At 52.3% G+C, this 19652-nt stretch overlaps 2 protein-coding genes across 2 annotated transcripts in view; both read left to right on the forward strand.

Annotated features, from left to right (window-relative positions):
* Positions 1-19652, forward strand: part of LOC122363264 (FYN-binding protein 1-like) — a 27326-nt gene continuing 7674 nt past the window's right edge. Inside the window, exons 1-3 of the mRNA XM_043332315.1 lie at positions 1-140; positions 5825-6145; positions 8448-8687. Coding sequence (XP_043188250.1) covers positions 6106-6145; positions 8448-8687 — 280 coding nt within the window. The 5' untranslated portion in view covers positions 1-140; positions 5825-6105. The remainder of the gene's footprint in view (positions 141-5824; positions 6146-8447; positions 8688-19652) is intronic.
* Positions 13724-19652, forward strand: part of LOC122363269 (F-box/LRR-repeat protein 7-like) — a 24788-nt gene continuing 18859 nt past the window's right edge. Inside the window, exon 1 of the mRNA XM_043332325.1 lies at positions 13724-13856. The gene's annotated coding sequence lies outside the window, so the exon portion shown is untranslated. The remainder of the gene's footprint in view (positions 13857-19652) is intronic.

Raw genomic sequence — 19652 nt, forward strand, 5'->3', positions numbered from 1 at the left:
TGTGCACGGTGCAGAGCAGTGAGCGGGTGAGAGCGCAGACAGAAAGACAGAGAGCGCAGACTGAGGGAACGGGAGAGACGGGGAGAGACAGGGAGAGACAGGGAGCGACGGAGACGGAGAAGGAAGGACAGCAATAACAGGTGAGGCAGCACATCACGGCGGTCTGTCTGTCGGTCTGTCTGTCTGTCTGTCTGTCTGTCTGTCTGTCTGTCTGTCTGTCTGTCTGTCTGTCTGTCCATCTGACTATTTGTCTATCTGTCTGTCTACCTGTTTGCCTGTCCCAACTGTCTATCAGTCTGCTTATCTGCCTACCTGTCCTCCTGTCTGTCTGTCTGTCTGGCTAGTCTGCCTACCCGTCCGTAAATCTGCCGTTCTGTTTGTCTGTTTGTCTGTATACCTTTCTGTCAGTCTGTATGTCACTCAGCCTCCCATGGGCCCAGCCGGGGTCATGAACCGGTAGCACAGTGCATTACTCAGGTCTGGACTCAGTACATGTTGAGACAGGGGGCCGTGTCGCTGCATGCTCTTGGGGATTTGACTCGGGAAGTGCTACCATCTTTGGGGTGCTGACATAAGACCGACTTAAGTCGGATTGTGTCGTGTTTTGGGTGGCGCAGAGATTGGATAAGAGTTCATCACCCGTGTTGGCATTTATCATTGCTGTTGGGTCTCTCTCTCTCTCTCTCTCTCTCTCTCTCTCTCTCTCTCTCTCTCTCTCTCTCTCTCTCTCTCTCTCTCTCTCTCTCTCTCTCTCTCTCTCTCTCTCTCTCTCTCTCTCTCTCTCTCTCTCTCTCTCTAACTCTCTCTCTCTCTCTCTCTCTCTCTCCCTCTCCCTCTATCTCTCTGTCCCACTCCCTTATTCTATTACCCCTTCCACGCCCTCCAGCTCTCTTTATCTTTCTTTTTTCTTTCAAAACTCGTTCTCATTCTTTTCGTTCTGAATGTTCAATCCTGGCTATTTGTTTTTCGCCGCATACCCCACACGGCCCACACCCTGCTCCCTATCAAATTACTTACGCTCAGCTGATAGTGCTAGAATGTGTTGGAGCATGCCGCTTTGTTGTCAGCCTATTGGTTTTACCACTGATATCGAGATGACAATGGCGCGAATTCTGAGAAAGTGGCCTGGCAGGCACTCTTCTTCGAAGCAGTAGTTCTGCTTGGCTCGCTCAGTATTCTACGATGAATTATTAATTTCGCAAACGACATGTGGAATCAAATGACTGTGCTCTGCCGGGGACACTGGGTTGGTTCAGCCTGATGTGCCGCGCAGTTACCAGGCAGAGGGCTGGCCGGGTTACGGGGAAATGTCTGTCTGCCGTCACACATATTACTCACCGTGACAACATGCAGAAATAGCCACTGTTTACTGATGTGGGAAGAACAGACGTTCGGTCCAGCTACCATGCATCCTCAGCTGCCCTGCATGCGGGCTGTTATGCAGAGTGATAAGAAATCAGTGCAGGTAGCATTCTGACCCTACTAGCTTGATGGGTAGAGAGCTCGTCATCTCAGCTGACCGACAGTGAGAGATCGGCTCGAGCAGTTTGGTGTCTGGCGACCGTTTGTATACAAACATAATTATATCGGCACCAAATGATCCGAAGCTGACTTACACTTAAGCCATCGGCTGAGGACAAACGGTTTCTATGTCAATAGACATGTAGCAAAGTATAGGACAAGCTTAAATCAGCTGACATTCAGTCGCCCGGTGCGATATTGAACGATCATCGGTTGTCCTGACGGTGCCCGCTGCATCGTCCGTTACTGTCACATCCGGCTGGGACCACTGACATTGAATGTCGCGCCTTAGCTACACGACGTAACTCCATTTCACCCCCGTATACTACACCACTCGGCTGTCACGTCAGGTGTCCTCTCCCTCTGCTCTGCCATCCCCTCTCTCTGCTCCCCGTCCCCTCCCAGTCGTCCCCGATGCCCTACGCCGAGAGGAGTCACCCCATCACCCTTTCCTTCCAGCCCGACATCACGCTGCACTCTGCACAGCGCCGAGACGTTTACGGCCAGTTTGAAAATGCGCCTTCCGTGCAGTTGAAAAATTCATGCATATAAACGACGTCCTCCGAGGCGGGATTACGATGCCGAATCGCCGACATGGGATAAACGCTCTGATTACTTCACATAAGCCGGGGAGCGAAGGAATGCGGTGAGACAGGGATTGGCTCTGAGAGCTGTAGGTGTGGCGATCACTGGTGATGTTACGTTGTAGACTTATTTATGATATGTTACCTTCCAGTGTCCTGTCATTCATACTTTTGCTCTGAGAGACGCCTTGAATGCGAGTTGAAGTAAAAGGTCGATAGACAGACACGCATATTGCAGTAAAGTCGATGAGCTCCGATAGAAGAGGATGTAAAAGAAATAGCTGTTGGTTCGCACAAGGTGTACTGAGCAATGACCATCATATACATAGTTGAACATCATTAATTTTTGTCCAGCGCAGTGAGGGGGCAGTGGGGACTCAGAGAGGCAGCCGATAGCGGCGGCGGCGGCTGGTAGCGGCGGCAGCGGCTGCGCTGAGCGGCCTGCAGACTCGATGCCGGGAGGTCACGTGAGGCGCCCCGGGTCACCTGGCGAGGGGAGGGAGCCGGGGAGCCGGCGGCGGTGCGACCAGCAGCCCGCCGAGATGAGCTCATGGCTCGCGTGTCGACGCGGCGTCAGCGGCACGGCGGTAGCCGGGTCGGCGCGCCGCGGCCCGCGGGCCGCCCTCCGCCGTGTATAACCGCGCGCCGGCGCGCACCGCACTCGGTTCTCATGCCCGCAAATAATTATAGATGCTGTGAATAAGCGGGGCGGCGCTGCAGCGCCGACGGAGGCTGCACCGTCCGGCCGCTTATAATGGCGGCGCAATAACGGCCGGCCGGCCGGGCCCGGCGCGCCCGGCGCCGGCCAGAGAGCCGCGCCAAAGTGGCTCTAATTGGGCCGGGGCCCGCTATAAACGTCTCCCAGTCCTCCTATTCCCCAATTTATGGGATTCGTCGGCGGCCGGATTCGAGCCGGCGGCGGTGCCCGGGGCGCTCCCTCCTGCCGATACACAAGGCCATCAATGATTGCAGACGCCGCCGGCGGCCGGGCAGCCATTCATTACGGCGGTGTGGCCGCGCCGAGCTGCGCTGCCTGCACGGCTTCCGACCCTGCGAGCCGCGCCTCCTCTTGTACCGGAGTCAACTCATGATCGTCCAGCGCATCTGTGATCGGGATCATTACAGCTGTGTGTCGCCGCTGTCAGCACCCATCACCAGCGCAGTCGTCACTGTCAGAGCCGCCAGTCACTGTCGGCTGTCACTCAGCTGTCATCGACTCTGCTTCAGCCACTGTCCCTCCTACCGCCACTGTTACAGCGACTGTCATCTGCCATCAACTGTTAGCTGTCACTGCCTCTTTCTCTGTCTTTCTCTGTCTCTGTCTCTTTCTCCGTCACCTGCTGCCGCTACAGTGCTTCTAAAATCATTTTCTACTTATTTTTGTCTCTTTCCGTACAGGTCTAACTGCGTGAATATCTTTTCCATCTACCAATAAAGCGACTTTCGCTTTTGTAAAATCTTAGCCGATTCATCCTTATCATTTCTTTTTTTCACGTCGCTAGCAATACCGACTGCAGCTGCCGATGTCACCGTCATGCCGTGTCGAAGAATGCGCGGTAGCGGCGGCGAGCGGCGGCGGCGGCCGTTTGCGAGGGTCGGGGCACTCGGGTCGCAGCATCGAGGCCCATCGAGGCCCATCGAGGCCCATCGAGGCCCATCGAGGCACGGGAGAGTGCCGCCGGCCGGTGCACGCGAGGTTTGGAAGGTAGGGAGGGAGGGAGGGAGGGTGCACGGTGGCGGTGCAGACCAGTGCCGGCCGCCGGCGAGACAGGGAGCTCGGAGGAGGCTGGGCAGCCGCGGCACCCTGCTGGGACGGACGGCCCCGCAGCCGGCGCGGACGGACGGAGCTCGCGGCGGGCTGTCCGTCACACCAACTTCCGGTGACAGTGGATCCCGTGCTGGAGGTGGTTTCTCCGAAATAGCTTGGATTAAACATACTCTGCCATAGCCAGGAGGCTGACGCCTTGTTTTAGCGCAGTGGCGATGGATGTTTACGTTCGCATCATATCTGTGCATTTTAGGATTATTCAGTATTTGAAAATATGTTTGCACTTGCATGACCAATCGATGCAAGAACATACTCGATTAATTGATATCAATAGCTGCTAATTATTATGTTGATTTTATCACATCTATCAGCGTCGTTCCGCACTAGTCAATCAGTTCCCACCGTTGGTTTACGGCCGGCGGCGGCTCACCCCTGGCCGCGCTGCGTTCGCTCGGCCGCCGCCGCGGGCGCCGGCGGCCGGCTGCTCCGATGGCTCACCCCGCTACTCTCCCACGCTACCTGCGCCCATTACTACCGGGGCGGCCCTAAAAACCGCCCGGCGCTATGCTAACCGGCGGCTGCCGGCGGACGGGTGTCGGCCGCCGCTGACGCTCGGGCGCCGGGCTAATTGTGAGCGGTGGCCGGGCGGCCGTAAAAACCGAGCCACAACGCACCGGTGCAGTGGTCCACGCCGCTATTGAGGTGTGATACGCACAGGGTATGGAGACGGAGACGGAGGCGGAGACGGAGACGGGGATAGAGACAGAGACAGAGACGGAATCAAGGGCGAGCACTGACACAGAAATGGACGGAAACTGAGAGACACTGGATCGACCAATATGACAGGCGCATGCCATGGTAATAAAACAATTAAAAATGATCAACTGGAGCTCACACAAGCGTAAACGTAAGCCAAAATGCGTAAGAGGCTGCAGAGAGCAATGGTATTGACGCTTTGTCTTGTAAAGAAGCATCGAACAACAGCATTAGCAATCGCGTTGAAAAATTATAAACTTATTCTCGGACCCATTTTCCGTCTCTACATACTTCTTCTATGTTCTCTCTTTCTCTCTTTCTTTCCCTTTCTCTCTCTCTCTCTCTCTCTCTCTTCATCTATCTATCTCTCCATCTCTCTCTCTCTCTCTCTCTCTCTCTCTCTCTCTCTCTCTCTCTCTCTCTCTCTCTCTCTCTCTCTCTCTCTCTCTCTCTCTCTCTCTCTCTCTCTCTCTCTCTCTCTCTCTCTCTCTCTCTCAAGTTCTCAATGTTTAACAAAGTAAGAATTTAATTTTGCTGCGTCTTGAGATGGCGTTTAGCTGTCTCCTGACTGATAGGGCATAATTGCCATAATTTAGGCTTAAAAGTGAAAGCAGAGTATCAAAACCCAACCATTCGTCGTTGGCTGCACGCCCAGACCGAGTCCCAATTGCAACCAGCCTCAGCTGGTGGCCATTTGATGCTGGAAGTCTGGGTCGGAGCCCGGGACATTAGCCCGGCTCTCGGAGCCATCTGGTACAGTCTCGGACGTCAGGCCGCCAGCGGTAGTGTCTATCCCGCTCCCGGAGGGCTATCCTCGATAACTGCCTGGCTTCCAGGACGGTCGAAAAGGGGGTATTTACGCCTGTTACCCCGTCCCGCCGGCAGCATCCTACACAGCAAGGTAATGCGTACTCCAGGCGCGCTATACCCAAGGCCAGCCTCCGTTTAGCGAACCATTCCGACTCATCCGTGGGCAGTAGCCGGCAGCGCTCTGGTTTCGCTTTAATCGAGCCATTAACGTGGGTTGTGTAATACATTCTCAGCGGTATGCTACCGTCCATCGCTGGGGCTGATTCGTGGAGCTTATTCGGCACTATATTAACGCAGGCTGGCGATCGTTTCCCGGTACGGGAGCATGGAGAGGTCTCACTGCTCCCAGCGGTGCCGGGGTGCTCACTGCGTCTCTGTGTTTCAGGCCCGCCGTCCGCCGGAAGAGGGTGCGTGTCGCGGCCCCGTTCATCTGTGAGGCTGACCGGCCGCGGGGAGCGGGCCGCTGCTGTGTGCGCCCCGATTAAACGCCACTGCTGCTGCCGCGGGCCGGTGGCGGTGCCGGCGGCGGCAGCTCTGCACCACGGAGCGACCCTTCTCGTGCCGCCAGCCCGCTGCTGCGGCCGCCGCCCTCCCACTGCTGCCGGGACGGCCATGAGAAGACGGCCGGCCGGTCGGCGTTGATTAACACTCGCCCCGGGAGCCGACATGGGAGCCGCCAATGGCCGCCCGCTCACCGACCCGGAAGGTGAGCCGTCAGCACTCTCAGTTTCCACTCTCGGTTTCCGTCCATTTGATCTGGCATTCGTTTACAGATGTGCGAAGTGCCGTGGGATGCATGGGACCCTGTTGTTGAATATTAGGTATAGCAAGTCTAAACCTTGATGATTCATGGGAAGTGAAATGAATCTATACGTGACTTAACTTTTTTCTATAACACATATTTTGAGTTTGTGAAAGCTAACCCGCTCCGTGACGTAGGTAGGAGAACCAGCGGAGCTATTCCTATAGGTAGAGAAAGGTCAGGCACGTAACCAGGATTTTGCTCAGGGAGGGCCACAGGTCGCGGCCTAGTGTCGTACCTACCCCTCCAAGAAAGAACTCCTCGGATTTGGCCCACTATTTTGGGGAGGGGGTGCAGTTGTTTTAATCTGTTTTTATTCATTTAACTTTATTTTATTTTTCGCCTTCAGGGGGAGGGCTTGGCTACGTCCCTGAGAAAGTTCATGAATAATTATTTTGATCACATGTCGTGCTTTTGCGTGCAATATGTGGCGGTTGTGCAGTTCTTGATGATCGGCCCTTATCGACGGCTATCGTCAACGATGGGCCGTATTCTTATTTACATAGCAAAGTGGAAAATCATGCATTAATATTTCGGCCCAAAGCAGCATTCGAAATAAAAACTACAAAAACAAAACAAAATGCATCTTGCATTCTGCTCTTCGACGCTATGTTATTAAGGCCTGTACAAATGGAGATGGAAACATATTTTTGTCGGGGAAATTAAGGGGGTCGGTTTAACGCTCAAATTGTCATGCTCGTTCAGTGGTTTGTTCGACAGGCGAATGCCTCGTCTATTTCATATAAACAGTAGTCCGTAAATACGTAAGAAGGTGGCGTAAAAGTGATGCCCCGTCTCGAAGTGTATCGATGATCGAATGGAGCGTGACACTTGTTGCACTACTATCGCTGCACCAGTACTGAGCGGGTAAAGACACAATTGCAGACAGTTTCGTTTCTGCACTTGATATATTGCAGAGTTCTGTCCAAATAGTGCATAATAAACAATTGATTTTTTTCTTATTCTAAAACGGCAATGAAAAGCAATGTGAAAGAAGATATGAATATCGAAATATAGGTAGGTATACGGAACGACTGAACGAGTTTCAAAACCATTCTTGTCTAGAATAGCGTAGGATTACAAATATTATCATATCTGTAATAAATGTCAAATCAAAGTGAGTACCTATTTCACACAAGCCAAAATAACCCAGATGAGCCTTATCTTATGGCATTTTCTCCAGCTAAGCATTGTCATTTACAATAATCGGTATCGGTTGTGGCTTTGCCACTCACTGTTTACGAAGGCACGTCTCGTAATGAATGGGATGTCGACATTAGGTAGAGAATATCGGAGATGAGATTCGCTGATGACAAGCTAATGTATGCTACCATTTGGCCGATTTAACTCATGCGGCCATTGTCCACGTCATGTGAAACGAATGAATAAATCCGGAACAAAACGGCCCCTCATCCATTTATTCCGACTCCTATCTTTCCGTATATCTCTATTGTGGTCGCTCACACGAGCCACCGTGTTCGATCGTTTCCGTCATTAGCTATCGGCCCATCACCGGGGAGCGCACGCCCAAACAAATTACAGCCCGCATAATTATATCGCATCGAGCCGCGCACCGCCGCCGCATCACCGACTAATTCACAGCCAATATAAATGGTGATTGGAGAAAGTGACAAGCCCGGAACGAGCAGCTGGGTAGCCGGCCGTGCGTCCAGCCCTCCGGCAGGGGATGCTCTCACAGTGAGGGCGAGAGGTGAGGAGAGGACACAAACATAAGGAAAACAGGAGTTTAGACGGAATTAGGATAAGGGAAATGTGTAAGGCTGCAATGTGGCTTGAAAAGGGAAAGCAAACATTACCGCACATTACATAAAGGAAAGTGAGTGATGAGGAAAGGTCGCACCTAACTAGCTGACCTGAGAAGGGGCTCTTATCCACGGTCTATGATTTTCGGACCACGACAAAGACCACTGCCACCGTTAGTTTATTTCGTAACACTTCGAAGTTACTTTGCTGCCCAATTGAACAAACGTATACTGCCGATAAATTCATTGATCATGTTGCGATCTTAAAAAATCACGCGAATAAGCATTTATGCCTGTTCGTGCTACACATACACATCTGAGCTCCGTTTCCATGAGCTCATTTAGTTTTCACTGTCACTATCACTACCTTTTCTTTAATACCGTCCAGTGACCACTCTCCCGTCTCCCCCAGCACCCGCGTTGACCGCCCCTTCCGACGGCAGGTCCGACGGCGGCCAGCACCACGCAGGACTCGGGTATAGGGCTGGGTGGCACCAGCGGCGCCGACGCCACCGACGCGTCGAGCTCGCCGCTGCGGCCGCGGCGCGCGCCGGACTCGCCGCCGCCGCGCCGGCCGCTGGCCTCGCCGCCCCTACCCAGGAGGTCGCCGGCTGGCCTGCCGTCACCGCCGGTCCCCTGCAGTCGTGTCCGGCCACCGATGGAGCTGCCCACCTTCTGCGATGGTGAGTGACCGGTCAACGGTCGGAGGGGCGGAGCAGGCTCAAGGGAGGGATGGGCCCGCTGCGGTCTGAGAGGGAGCTGCTCGTCCGAGATGGAGGTGTTGCCCGTCTTACCGATTGCGACGCGCTGGAGTGCCAAAAGAGGCGTGGCCGCTGGACGCCTTTGGCGCATATTCTATTGATGCTGAATATGTCTGTGATTAAGGTGTGGTTCATGGCTAAGTCTCTTCAGAGTGAAAGCGCACTCTGCCACTCAACTTTCTCCTTCGACGCAGGGGCAGGCTAAGGAGATGCAAAGCTTATCTTTATTGACTAATTTCGGCTACGCAAATGTAGTTGAACTGCGGTGGAATTGCTTGGCTCGCAAAGACACTTATCCAACCTGATCCCGGACTGAGATTCTGAGTGGTGATCTTTTTCTGAGACGGCACATAAGCTGGCAGATGGGCTAGTCGGTAGCTGCAGGAGCGTGAAGGTGCATGTGCTGCCACCTGTACCCGGCTGGCTGGAGTAATTAAACTGGAGACTACCAGCGCTCCTCCGCAAGGTGGCGCTAGGAACGCAGATCGGTGGGTCCTCGACAGTCGACACTCGACAGACATCCAAAGCGAACAATGGGCTCAGGTCTGCCTGAATAACGTTCTCACAAAAGCGGACTTTGGTGTAAGCAATCTCCTTTCATTAGTGAGAAATACCTGAATGTTCGAGACGGAAGGAATAAAAGAACCTCAGGATCTTTTATCTTTGTAACTACCGCAATGCAGGCACCATAGACTGAGCCGCAAGCAATGCACATATTTTCCATTTCACTCTCTTCTAGATAAAGTAAGCTTGACTGAAATGGGAAGCACATTTTCAGTCACTCCCAGGAAGACGATAAACGAGAAACCATGCAAACTTTGCCTGCCTTTAATTACAAAGCACATCGGATCCTGACTTATGGCCACCTCTTGTAGCGGTAACGATTGCCAATCATTCTGCTTTAATTTGAATTGGCTCGAGCTTTTTTATTGTTGGGCTAGGATCTTTCGTTCTAACAAGACCATTTTAGAGCCGGATAGGAATTTGGGGGAGACATTTGCCTGGGCGGGCAGCCTGAGCGGTGTTTCACGGTCCGACGCTGCAGTGCGCTGCAACGCGCTGCTGTATTGGTGCGGCGTTTGAGACAAATTCGGCTCGGTATAGCCTTCAAGCGTCCGAGTTTGTTTATAAACCCAACGCGCCGTTTCGTGCAGCGCACTGCAGCGCAGTGCCGTGAAACACTACCCTGGTGACCCGTCGGGGCTGAGCCCATCACGAGAATAGGCCACCCAGCCCACTGACAGTCACCGCACCAGGCTCCGGGCCTGCCCATAGGGGAGCTACCAGCATGGGATAAAGTTACCCGTCCAGCCCGGAGGAGGGGTTTGGGCGTGGAGGAGATGGATTTGACCGTCCTGAGGATGGAAACGACGGAGAGGAGGGAGTTTTTTTTTAACCATGCAAGGCATTTCCGTTCCATGCTTGGAATAATTTCTGTCCCATCACTCGGCGACAACCATGCAGTCGCACTATTCCGGAAGCTGAGTTATGGACCGATCACATTCTTGACAGATGATTCGTCCGGTCCGGACTCCCGTCCATCGACTTATACGGTAAAGCTGTGGCGACCGTTTCAGAGAGGGCCTAATATTCATGGTCGGCCAGACTCCAGACTGCTGACCTGATGCAATAGTTATAGTCGTTGCCGAGCGCCGGTCAGGGATGCTCCGAGTGGAGTGTAGACAGGCCAGGCGTTAGGAAGCGTATGTCAAGGCACCGCCGATGGTAATTATGCCCTCCTCCTGTAACTGCCTTCCCATCTTGAGCCTTACAGTGATTCAGCACACTTTTGACGGCATATGATGCATTATTATCACATTAATGCTTGACAGCAGACAATTGTGAACATAGCAACATCAAGACCACGCGCAGTGAATTGTTCATATTTGGTCCGGAATCCGGATACATGGTACCGTCAAGTTACCTGGCATGAATAATCCTGTTTGGTTGAATCGATATACCTTCCAATGAAACTGTTTGCATTGCTCTGTGAGTTGTTTCATCCGTTTAGAAATACGTATAGTGGATGATATTGCCATGCCCTCAACATGTACGTAGGTAGATATTTTTAGGAACGATAGCGGTGTGAAATGAATGATACAATCACCGGAACACCGAACGGTTTAAACTGTTTAACCCTCGCCGGCCGAGGGGGGGGGGCGGGTGCCGCCCCCCCCATAGGGTTTTTTCGCGATAGCTCCGAACACGCTGGCGATAGAGAGCTGAAACTTGGCATACCTGACCTTTGATCCAAGCCGCATCTTTTGACACCAACCGCATTTTTGGGTCAGGTCAGGTCACTGACCTATGACGTCATAAGTGAGCCTCTGCACGGTCTTCAGATGTCGCAACTTCGCAACGCCCTCACTGCCAGAGGAGATGTCACAGGGAAATGAAACTTGCAGGATCTAGTATCCATTATGAGTCTCACAACTTGTATATCTCGGATTTTTCCTAAAGGTCATATGAGGTCAGGTCATCTTCGTGACCTCACCATTATAAGTCAATGGGGAAAAATTCAAACTGCTATTCTGGCGCCGGGAACGATCTCCAACTATCTCAAGCACACAGAATCGTGATTTGACGCACTCCTTGCAAGGTTAGATGCGTCACTTTTGCAATGTTGACCTTCTGTGACGTCATTTATGACGTCATCAAGGTCATATTAGTTTTTCGTCAATAACTCCCGATCAAATTGAGCTAGCGAGTCGGGAAAGCCACCAATGGACTCAGGAAGACCTGCCGAATCGAATGATATGCGACATGACCTCTTTCGACCAACTTCGTGACCTGGGGGTGCTGACCTGACCTTGACCCGAGGTCAACACCCCAAGTTGACCTGACCCGGACAAAAAGCATATCATTCGACGCGCCTGATCAAGGCGAACACGATGCTGCCAAAATCACGGCTCTGCGGCCGTTTTTTGCGAAGTTATTCACCAAAAACTGAACTGTACTCTGGGGCACTTGACCTGACCTCAGAGGTCACCGGTTGACCTAGGACCTTAAAATCGGGTACCAATCTCTGCGTCTCGTAACGGCGCACACGCTCGTTTTTTTCCGCGACGCGCTAGCTCCACCAGGGGCGAAACGGCGAGGGGGGGGTCGTACCCCCCCCCCCCCTCGGCCGGCGCGTATGTAGAAAACCAACAGGTCCGGCGAGGGTTAAAATATATAGGTCCTGATGCTCCTCATCTGGACCTATACGATATGGTTTCATCATGCACAGACATTCACCTACGCTGATATCCATTCCTTGTATCAAATGTCAAGGTGAAATGGGAGAAAGTGGCCCTTGGAATGTTGCATGCCACCCCAGAACCTACTATGTAGATTCCGCATACCATGGGTTTATGGTCGCACTTTTTTAAATACCGACAACATACCCGACAGGTAATTTAGAGCACACGTGCATGACATAATGCCATCGTATTGATAAACGGCCAACACGTTTCGTCTTAATTATTTGCCACAAGAACTTGATATCATGAAAAGTATTCGTTATTAATGGATCTAATATGAAGCAGTTCTGATTCCTGTCATGTGCTACTCCATTGGTCATAAGTTACATACAGTTATTTCAGTGCTAGCCAGTCAAGCAGCACTGCACTTGCATGCACTGTGTTCCACAGTTGTGTATTTTCCTGGATGCACGGCTCTGTGCACCTGTATCTATCAGTGGCCCTCCATTACCACTTTTCCATTAGTTCACGGTGGTTTGATTGCTCGAACTGACCAGCCTTCCCGTGGGAACTGCACTTGAAGCCGTGGCGTCGCTCGAAGAATGACGTGCCGCTCGCAATGGCAGCGCCGGCCGCGTGCCGAGCTATTGGCAGCTGGGCTGAGGCGAGCAGCCGCTGAGAAGGACGATCCCACGGTGTGCCCGCCGGCGTGTCGGCATGCGGCGTGACGGAGCGCGCATGACAGCGTCCAACAATTGTTTGTCGATGCTGATTAAAGCCATTTTACTTTTTTAGGGCGTTGCTTTTTGCAATGTTTGCCTAATCAGTCGTTTAGTGTAAAACATACAGAAAACCTGCATTAATTATTGTTTCTTTCGATTGAACATGTACTATTGCATCAATAATGCACATCAGCAGTAAAAGATGGGCAGAATATGCTGCGTCCTGGCTTTTTATCTCATTCACTGAACTTTGAAAGTATTTCATCGCAGCCAGGATATAATTCATTCCTCAATAGCCCAAAATGTTTCACTTTTATACATTGTTGCCCAAAGAAAGATCCTTAGTCCTGTGGCTGCGATTTTTTTACCAGAAAGGCTCGATAGATAATGCGCTCGATAAGACGTAGTCAGTTTAATTTCTTATAACTGGGATAATTGTATTGTATTGTATTGCCGTCAATATTGTATATTGACGGCAGCGATAAGCATAAGACTCGGCTGCCAAAATGCATTCACAGGCACTGGTCATTTGATTGGTTTCCTAAATTTCTCGCCTCTCACAAGTCACACGGCACACGTGTCACCGCAGTGTCGCATCCAGAGCGAGCGAGCTCCATTGAGCCTCCCCCTCCCCTCCCTCCCCGCGCGACGGCAGCAGTGCGGCGGCGAGCTGACCCGTCAGGCGAGTCCGAGAATCCTGCCGCGGTGGGGCCGAGGGGCTGCGGTCTACATTCCAGAGCCCTGGCAGGCGGCCCTTGGGACCCCGGCGGGTCGCTGGTCGACGCACGGCATCCACACACAGGGACCAGGCAAATGGCGGAGACCTCAGTGAACTTGCTAAGACGGGCGCGAGTCCGATCAAGGTATTATGGGAGATTGGAACCTGTCAGGCCATCACGAGACCTCGCCAAATTAAGACCCGGCCAAGCGGCCCGCCGTGCGGAGACGGCGAACACTGGGAGATTATGACGCAGTCGGGCGGGCCAAGGTGCGGTTTTATTTGGAATTAGTTTCGGCCACCGCGCGTCGCAGGTTCGCGGTCGGGTGAGCGTTTGTGTGCTGTCCGGTCCGTTTGGGAGCTGCCGGGTGTCGCTGCCCCCCCCCCCCGCGCTGAGTGGGGAGGGTCGGGCGGTGGAGGGCGAGCCCTCGCCGGCCGCCGGGCGAGCCAGCAGCGGCCGCAGATGCAGGTATGTTTGTCGACAGACCGGCACGCGTTTCGGCCGGCTGTGCTACTTTTCACGGGGGCCCACCTGGCCAATGGCGGCTTACTGGGGCTGACTGGAACAGGCAGCTGTGTGGAAAATATGTCAGTGTTCCGGGCCATCACCTGGTGTTTACTCCATGGGCATGCTGAATTTTCCAGCGATTGGATATTCATGTGTTGATGAGCATCCATTTGCTCCAGTTTTACCGCTAAAAGAACACAAAATGCATGCATATCGTGACCATTTATGGCTTATAATTAATAATATGCTGTCTAAGATCCTTTGCAAATATGCTTTTCGAATGGTCTGTTTCTGCAGCTGTGCACACAACTTTCACATTTCCTACATGGTGATCCTAAGGACGCAGGCAATAAATACCCTCGCTCTCTGGTTATCAGTCCGACGATCATCGGCCATGCATCATGTGAACTTCACTGTAAACCTCACTCTGCCTCCATTCCTTGTTCCATTCTCTTTGGCCTATTGGGTTCATGGCCCAATAGATAACTCGGTGTTAAATGTGCTCCCTAAACGAGCGGCCGGTTTTGACAAGATCCCTGCGATAGGTCCGAGTGTTTTTCTCTCGGGCTGAGCCGAGCAGTCCGCTGCCCTCTTTCTGTTATGGACGACTGACACCGACCGCCGCCCACAAAAACTGGGCCGACTTTTTACCAAAGGAATGCGACGATGAATAGTTATTCCGCTACCGTCTAACGAGCCGTGGCCTGGATACCCGCGGTCGTACTGCATTGACGCGTCGTTAAAAATCCTTTCGTCCTACCACTCGCGAGAGAGCTGAGCTACTCTCGCATTGTTTTAGTGTGTTTTTAGCTGAAGCGGCGTGGTTTTAAGCGCACCTTCGGGGCTTAGCGTCGCGCGCATCGCGTATCACTGGTGCAGAAAAGCCTTAGAAACCAGCACAGAGCTGCGGTCTAAGCCGATGGGAGCACGTGTCCCTTCAGGACCAGGATGTTGGCAGGTCGCAGCCGGCGGAGAGGGGCCGGGGGTGGGCACGGGAATTCCTCGGCACTTGAATGTCCTGAAGATGATAGGATAAAGTGTGAATGGACGGCTGAACAAAGCTGCGGCGCATCTGGACAGGCTGATCCTTGTGCGGTGGGATGTTTGTACTTTGCTCATGTAAATCTCTTCAAACCTTCCACGTTTTTAACCCAACAGGTAACCAGACCGGCGCAACGGTTGTTTTGAGCTGGTGTCGGAATTGGAGTCTGAAGCTTCAATTACGCTTAAATTAATTATTTTATGGCAACATTTTCTAGGTCCTTTTACAACTGATGTGTCTGACTGATTCAAACATCTCATTAATTTCTATTGTGCCTAAATGATGAACATGTCACATGTGGTTTAAATCTCATGTTATCAAAATTTGAACTTCAAGTCGAGCATTTCCCCTTTATTGTGGCATGTATTTCCGCTTCCAAGCTTGCAACTCGATGTATAAATATCATAATGATCTGCTTTATTAATCATTTTGTTCTAATGAGACACGCGACTGCAGGGTCGCGCCACTCGCCGTTCCTTGGATACCACGTGCCGCTGCACTGAGGTCACATGGCGTCTGAGAACGCCCCGCCCAGACACCGCACAGTGGCATTTTCTGGGCGTGGGACCGGGCGCGCGCTCATTGACTCCGCTCGGCCCGCGCTCGGAGGCCATTCCTCAGTCCAGAAGAACCGAGCACTGGCCGACGTAAAAACGGCCCGGTATGCGCGCGGCCGGAGTGACGGCCGACCAGCTATTCGGTCGGCGCTCCGCGGCCCACGCGGATCGCCACTCACAGGTCGGGCCGGCCGCACCGGGCCCAGAGTTATGCGGACAGACGCCGCGCCGTAAGTTGTCGTTCCTTTGACCACGAATTTACGGGCCCAATGACCGATATATTTATGGCCACCGTTTGATATAGCGGTCGTGCCAAGACAAGTGGGTCCCTGGATGAAAGCGTGCGTACGTTAGTGGATCGGTAAATTTATACACAATGAAAGGCTGTATTTGTTTCTCGGCCTACTCTTTCCAGCTGCATTGTTTCAGCTGAATTCTCATTTCAATCACAGCAAAGATAACGATGAACTTTCTAACACATGCATAGACTGTAGTCTCTTACCGAAGAAGCTAGCCCAGCCACTCGATTTTAAATCCCCTCGTGTCGCTATTTTGTCTGTCCTTCGACCCACCGTACTATGTAGGTACCGACGAAGATCGGAGGGCAGCCATCTCTCTCTCTCTCTCTCTCTCTCTCTCTCTCTCTCTCTCTCTCTCTCTCTCTCTCTCTCTCTCTCTCTCTCTCTCTCTCTCTCTCTCTCTCTCTCTCTCTCTCTCTCTCTCTCTCTCTCTCTCTCTCTCTCTCTCTCTCCTCTCTCTCTCTCTCTCTTTCTCTCTCTCTCTCTCTCTCTCTCTCTCTCTCTCTCTCTCTCTCTCTCTCTCTCTCTCTCTCTCTCTCTCTCTCTCTCTCTCCGGCTGCCACCCGCTGCCGTCCCGCCCATCCAAGCAGTCACTATCTTCGCTGCCCATCTTGATCTCGCACAGTCCGTGCCCTTTCATGTGCAAATGGGATTAGAGGCGCTCCCGGCAGGCTAACCATTACGAATTATCTATCGGACGAGGTGGCCGTAAACTCCGCTCACCAGGCGACAGTTACGGCGCGATGGAGACATCGGCGGCGCACTGCGGCGCGTGACGCGACCCGCCAGTTACGACCGTCACGTGGTTGGGTCACTGCCGGGCACTGGAGTCACGTAACTGTCAATGACGGAACGAGTGGCGCCAAAAACTCCAGTAGCTATCTCTTCTATTTACTATGCTCTTAGTGCTGCTTTAGACAGAGCCTTCTGTTTTCATAACTATCAGTACCTACCTATTTTTTCATTTTTATGTGAAAAACTGATATTTATTCGGGATCATCAATGTGCTACGGCAGCCAGGTTATGTGTGATGGATCGCGAACCTCCCTCTTGTGTTGCTTCAGTTGCTTGGTGACTCATGTCAAGACCGAAGTTCACAATGTTCTTTTTTCCAAAGCTCCGCAGCAATCGATATGCGTCTCTATCAGCTGTGGCGGTATTAGACCTTAACCCGCGCACCGACGGGGGGGGGGGGCGGATATCCGCCCCCCCTGAGGTTTTTCGCGGATAGCGGGAAAACCAAATTTGGTATGACTATAACCTCATCAATTTTACACATGGTGTGCAAGTTTGAACTTCCTAACTTTTAAGGTCAGGTCACCAGGTCACTTTGAATGACCCAACCTCAAGTCACTTTTTTGCAACTTTGTCACCGTGCCAGAGCTACAGTAGATGTCGGAGGCCTTTGAAAGTCGCAGGATGTTATTAGGTCATTAGTAGCTACAATTTGTATATCTCGGAATTTTGATGTCGGTGACCTAAGGTCAGGTCAATTTCGCGACCTCCCCATTATAAGTCAATGGGGGAAAAATCAACTCCCTGTTTTTACCACTAAAACGGGTCGGAATGGCCCCATATACCATACATGACTTCACATACGATCAACCTTCACTACCTTGAGGTCTGTTTTGCTGTTGGGCAGCTGTAAGGTCATGTGACGTCATCAAAGGTCACCAAAGGTTTTTGGCCAATAACTCCTTACAGGAACAAGATACAGCCGCGCGGATGGTCTCATTGTGTTCAGCTCGTCAAGACGCATCGAATGATATGCATGATGACCTCGAGGTCACGTGACCTGAGGTCAACCTTTGACCTTGACCTTTCGAGGTCAACATATATATCATTCGATGCGGATTGACGAGAGGATCACGATGATGCCCTTAGTTTGTTCCTATCTTGACTGCTTCGAAAGTTATTTGAGAAAAACCCTCTCCATATCTAGCGCCGCCATTTTGACTTTTTCGACCCCTGTGACGTCATCTTTGACCTGACCTGAAAATGACCTTTGTAAAAATTGTAGACCTTGTCCGTGCGTATCCGATGCCGTTTACCGCTTGTCGCTATCTTGCTTCGTTCCCGAGATCTCAGGGGGGGGGGGGCGGTCATCCGCCCCCCCCCCCCCCCGTCGGAACTAAGTTGGCGCAGACCCCCGTCGGTGCGCGGGTTAAGAACTCAGATTTCATCGCTCATTGCGCGGCGCAGTTGCGTGGTGCTAGCTTTTTGCTTAGCAGTCTCCGCCGTCCTTTGCGTAACTTCTGGTGTTATACGCACACTCGCGATCGCAGTCTCCGGGACACGCCCAGCGATACAGTGCTGAGGCTGAGGGTCAGGTGTTTTCTTGTTCTGCAATGCAGTCTCCTCACACAACTCGCCGGGGACTGCAATGCTGGCGTGCCACTAGCACCCATAGATGTGGTAAATGTTCTTCGGTTGCAATTGAGCGAGCAGCGAAGGTGCAAATGCATGGCGCCACGCTGCATTCCACTTCGTTGCTCCAGCAGAAATTTGTGTGTTGCCGATCTAGTATGATGAAAATTATATCTGTCATATACCTTTTCACCTTTCGGCCGGCTATGTGTTTCAGCTCTGTTGGATCCCAGGATCCATCAGCATTGGCTGATTCTTTGCGCGCCCTCCGCATGATGACCAGCTCCGGTCGGAAACCAGACCATCTCCTCATCCTCCTCCCTCCGTTGGGTGTTTCCCTCACACAGCGGAGCCGGAGCTCACCGTCACAGGGACGTCCTTCGCCCGCGGCGGGGGTGTCTCAAGTGTCCGTCGTGACGTCACGACTCCCGGACATGCCAGCCCTCTGATGACGCCGGACATGATTTATGCTGCGCGCCGGCACTCAAAGACCGGTATGGCACACGGCTCACGGCAACCAGAGTGGATTTATGGCACCCTGGTTATTCATGCAATTAATCCGCTCTTTGAACAGAACGATCGTAGTGATAATACATGATATGTATGAATGGTCATGTGAGTTGATAGGGCTGAGGGTCAATAATATTTGTCTGTTATTAGGCCTCTATACCAGGCTTATCCAGAATAAAGGACCAGATGCAAGTGTCCAGTAGATTTGGATTTCAGCCATGCAGAAAAGCTTGAATGGCATGCAGAATTGCAGGACGACGACTAGGTCCGCTTATGGTCTCGTGCATTTTGTGCAGGTGTTCTCTTTGAAATAAGCTCAGCCACGCTTTTCAGGTGGTAAGCTTTCACTGAAAAGTAAAGGCTTAGCGTCCTTCATAGTGCGTCCAGGTGCTCATAAAAGCGGATGTAAGCATTTCAAAGAAACGAAAGAGCATCGAGTAGATTTGAGGCACGTATTAATATCCAGCAACTTTGCATTCCGGCAGTTGTATTCTAAGGATGTTGCCTAATATTGAGCATTCATGTGACATTCTTCATTGAATGTATTCCGTTTTGCCTTTTTATGCATGACATGCATTGTTCTCACTTTCCTGTAAAATTATCTGTATTTTAGAAACATGTCATGCAAATTGTTTCCGCCGTAAGGGCCTTGGGAATACCCTTTTGTTGAAAAGCAGCAGTGGCAAAAAGTCACTTGGTATGCCGTTTAGAATTCAGTAACGCGCTGAGCACAAACACCGCACACATTCAGGTGGTGTCCAAATAACACGCGGGCCATCCGGCCGGCTCGCTCCCACGGTATCAGGAGGCTCTCCCGGCCGTCCCTCGGCGGGCGCGCGCATAGTTAGCCGCAATATATCCATTTTCTGACGGGACCCGCGCGCGGCTCGGTGTCCCGCCGGGCGCCCCGCCGCGCAGGGGCGCCCTGCCGGCGGGCGCCACGCACGCTCCGCGCTGCCGCCGGGGCGCCATTGTGGCGTCA

The sequence above is a fragment of the Amphibalanus amphitrite genome, unplaced genomic scaffold, assembly GCF_019059575.1.
Source record: "Amphibalanus amphitrite isolate SeventyFive unplaced genomic scaffold, NRLGWU_Aamphi_draft 000612F_arrow, whole genome shotgun sequence".
Taxonomy (NCBI): domain Eukaryota; kingdom Metazoa; phylum Arthropoda; class Thecostraca; order Balanomorpha; family Balanidae; genus Amphibalanus; species Amphibalanus amphitrite.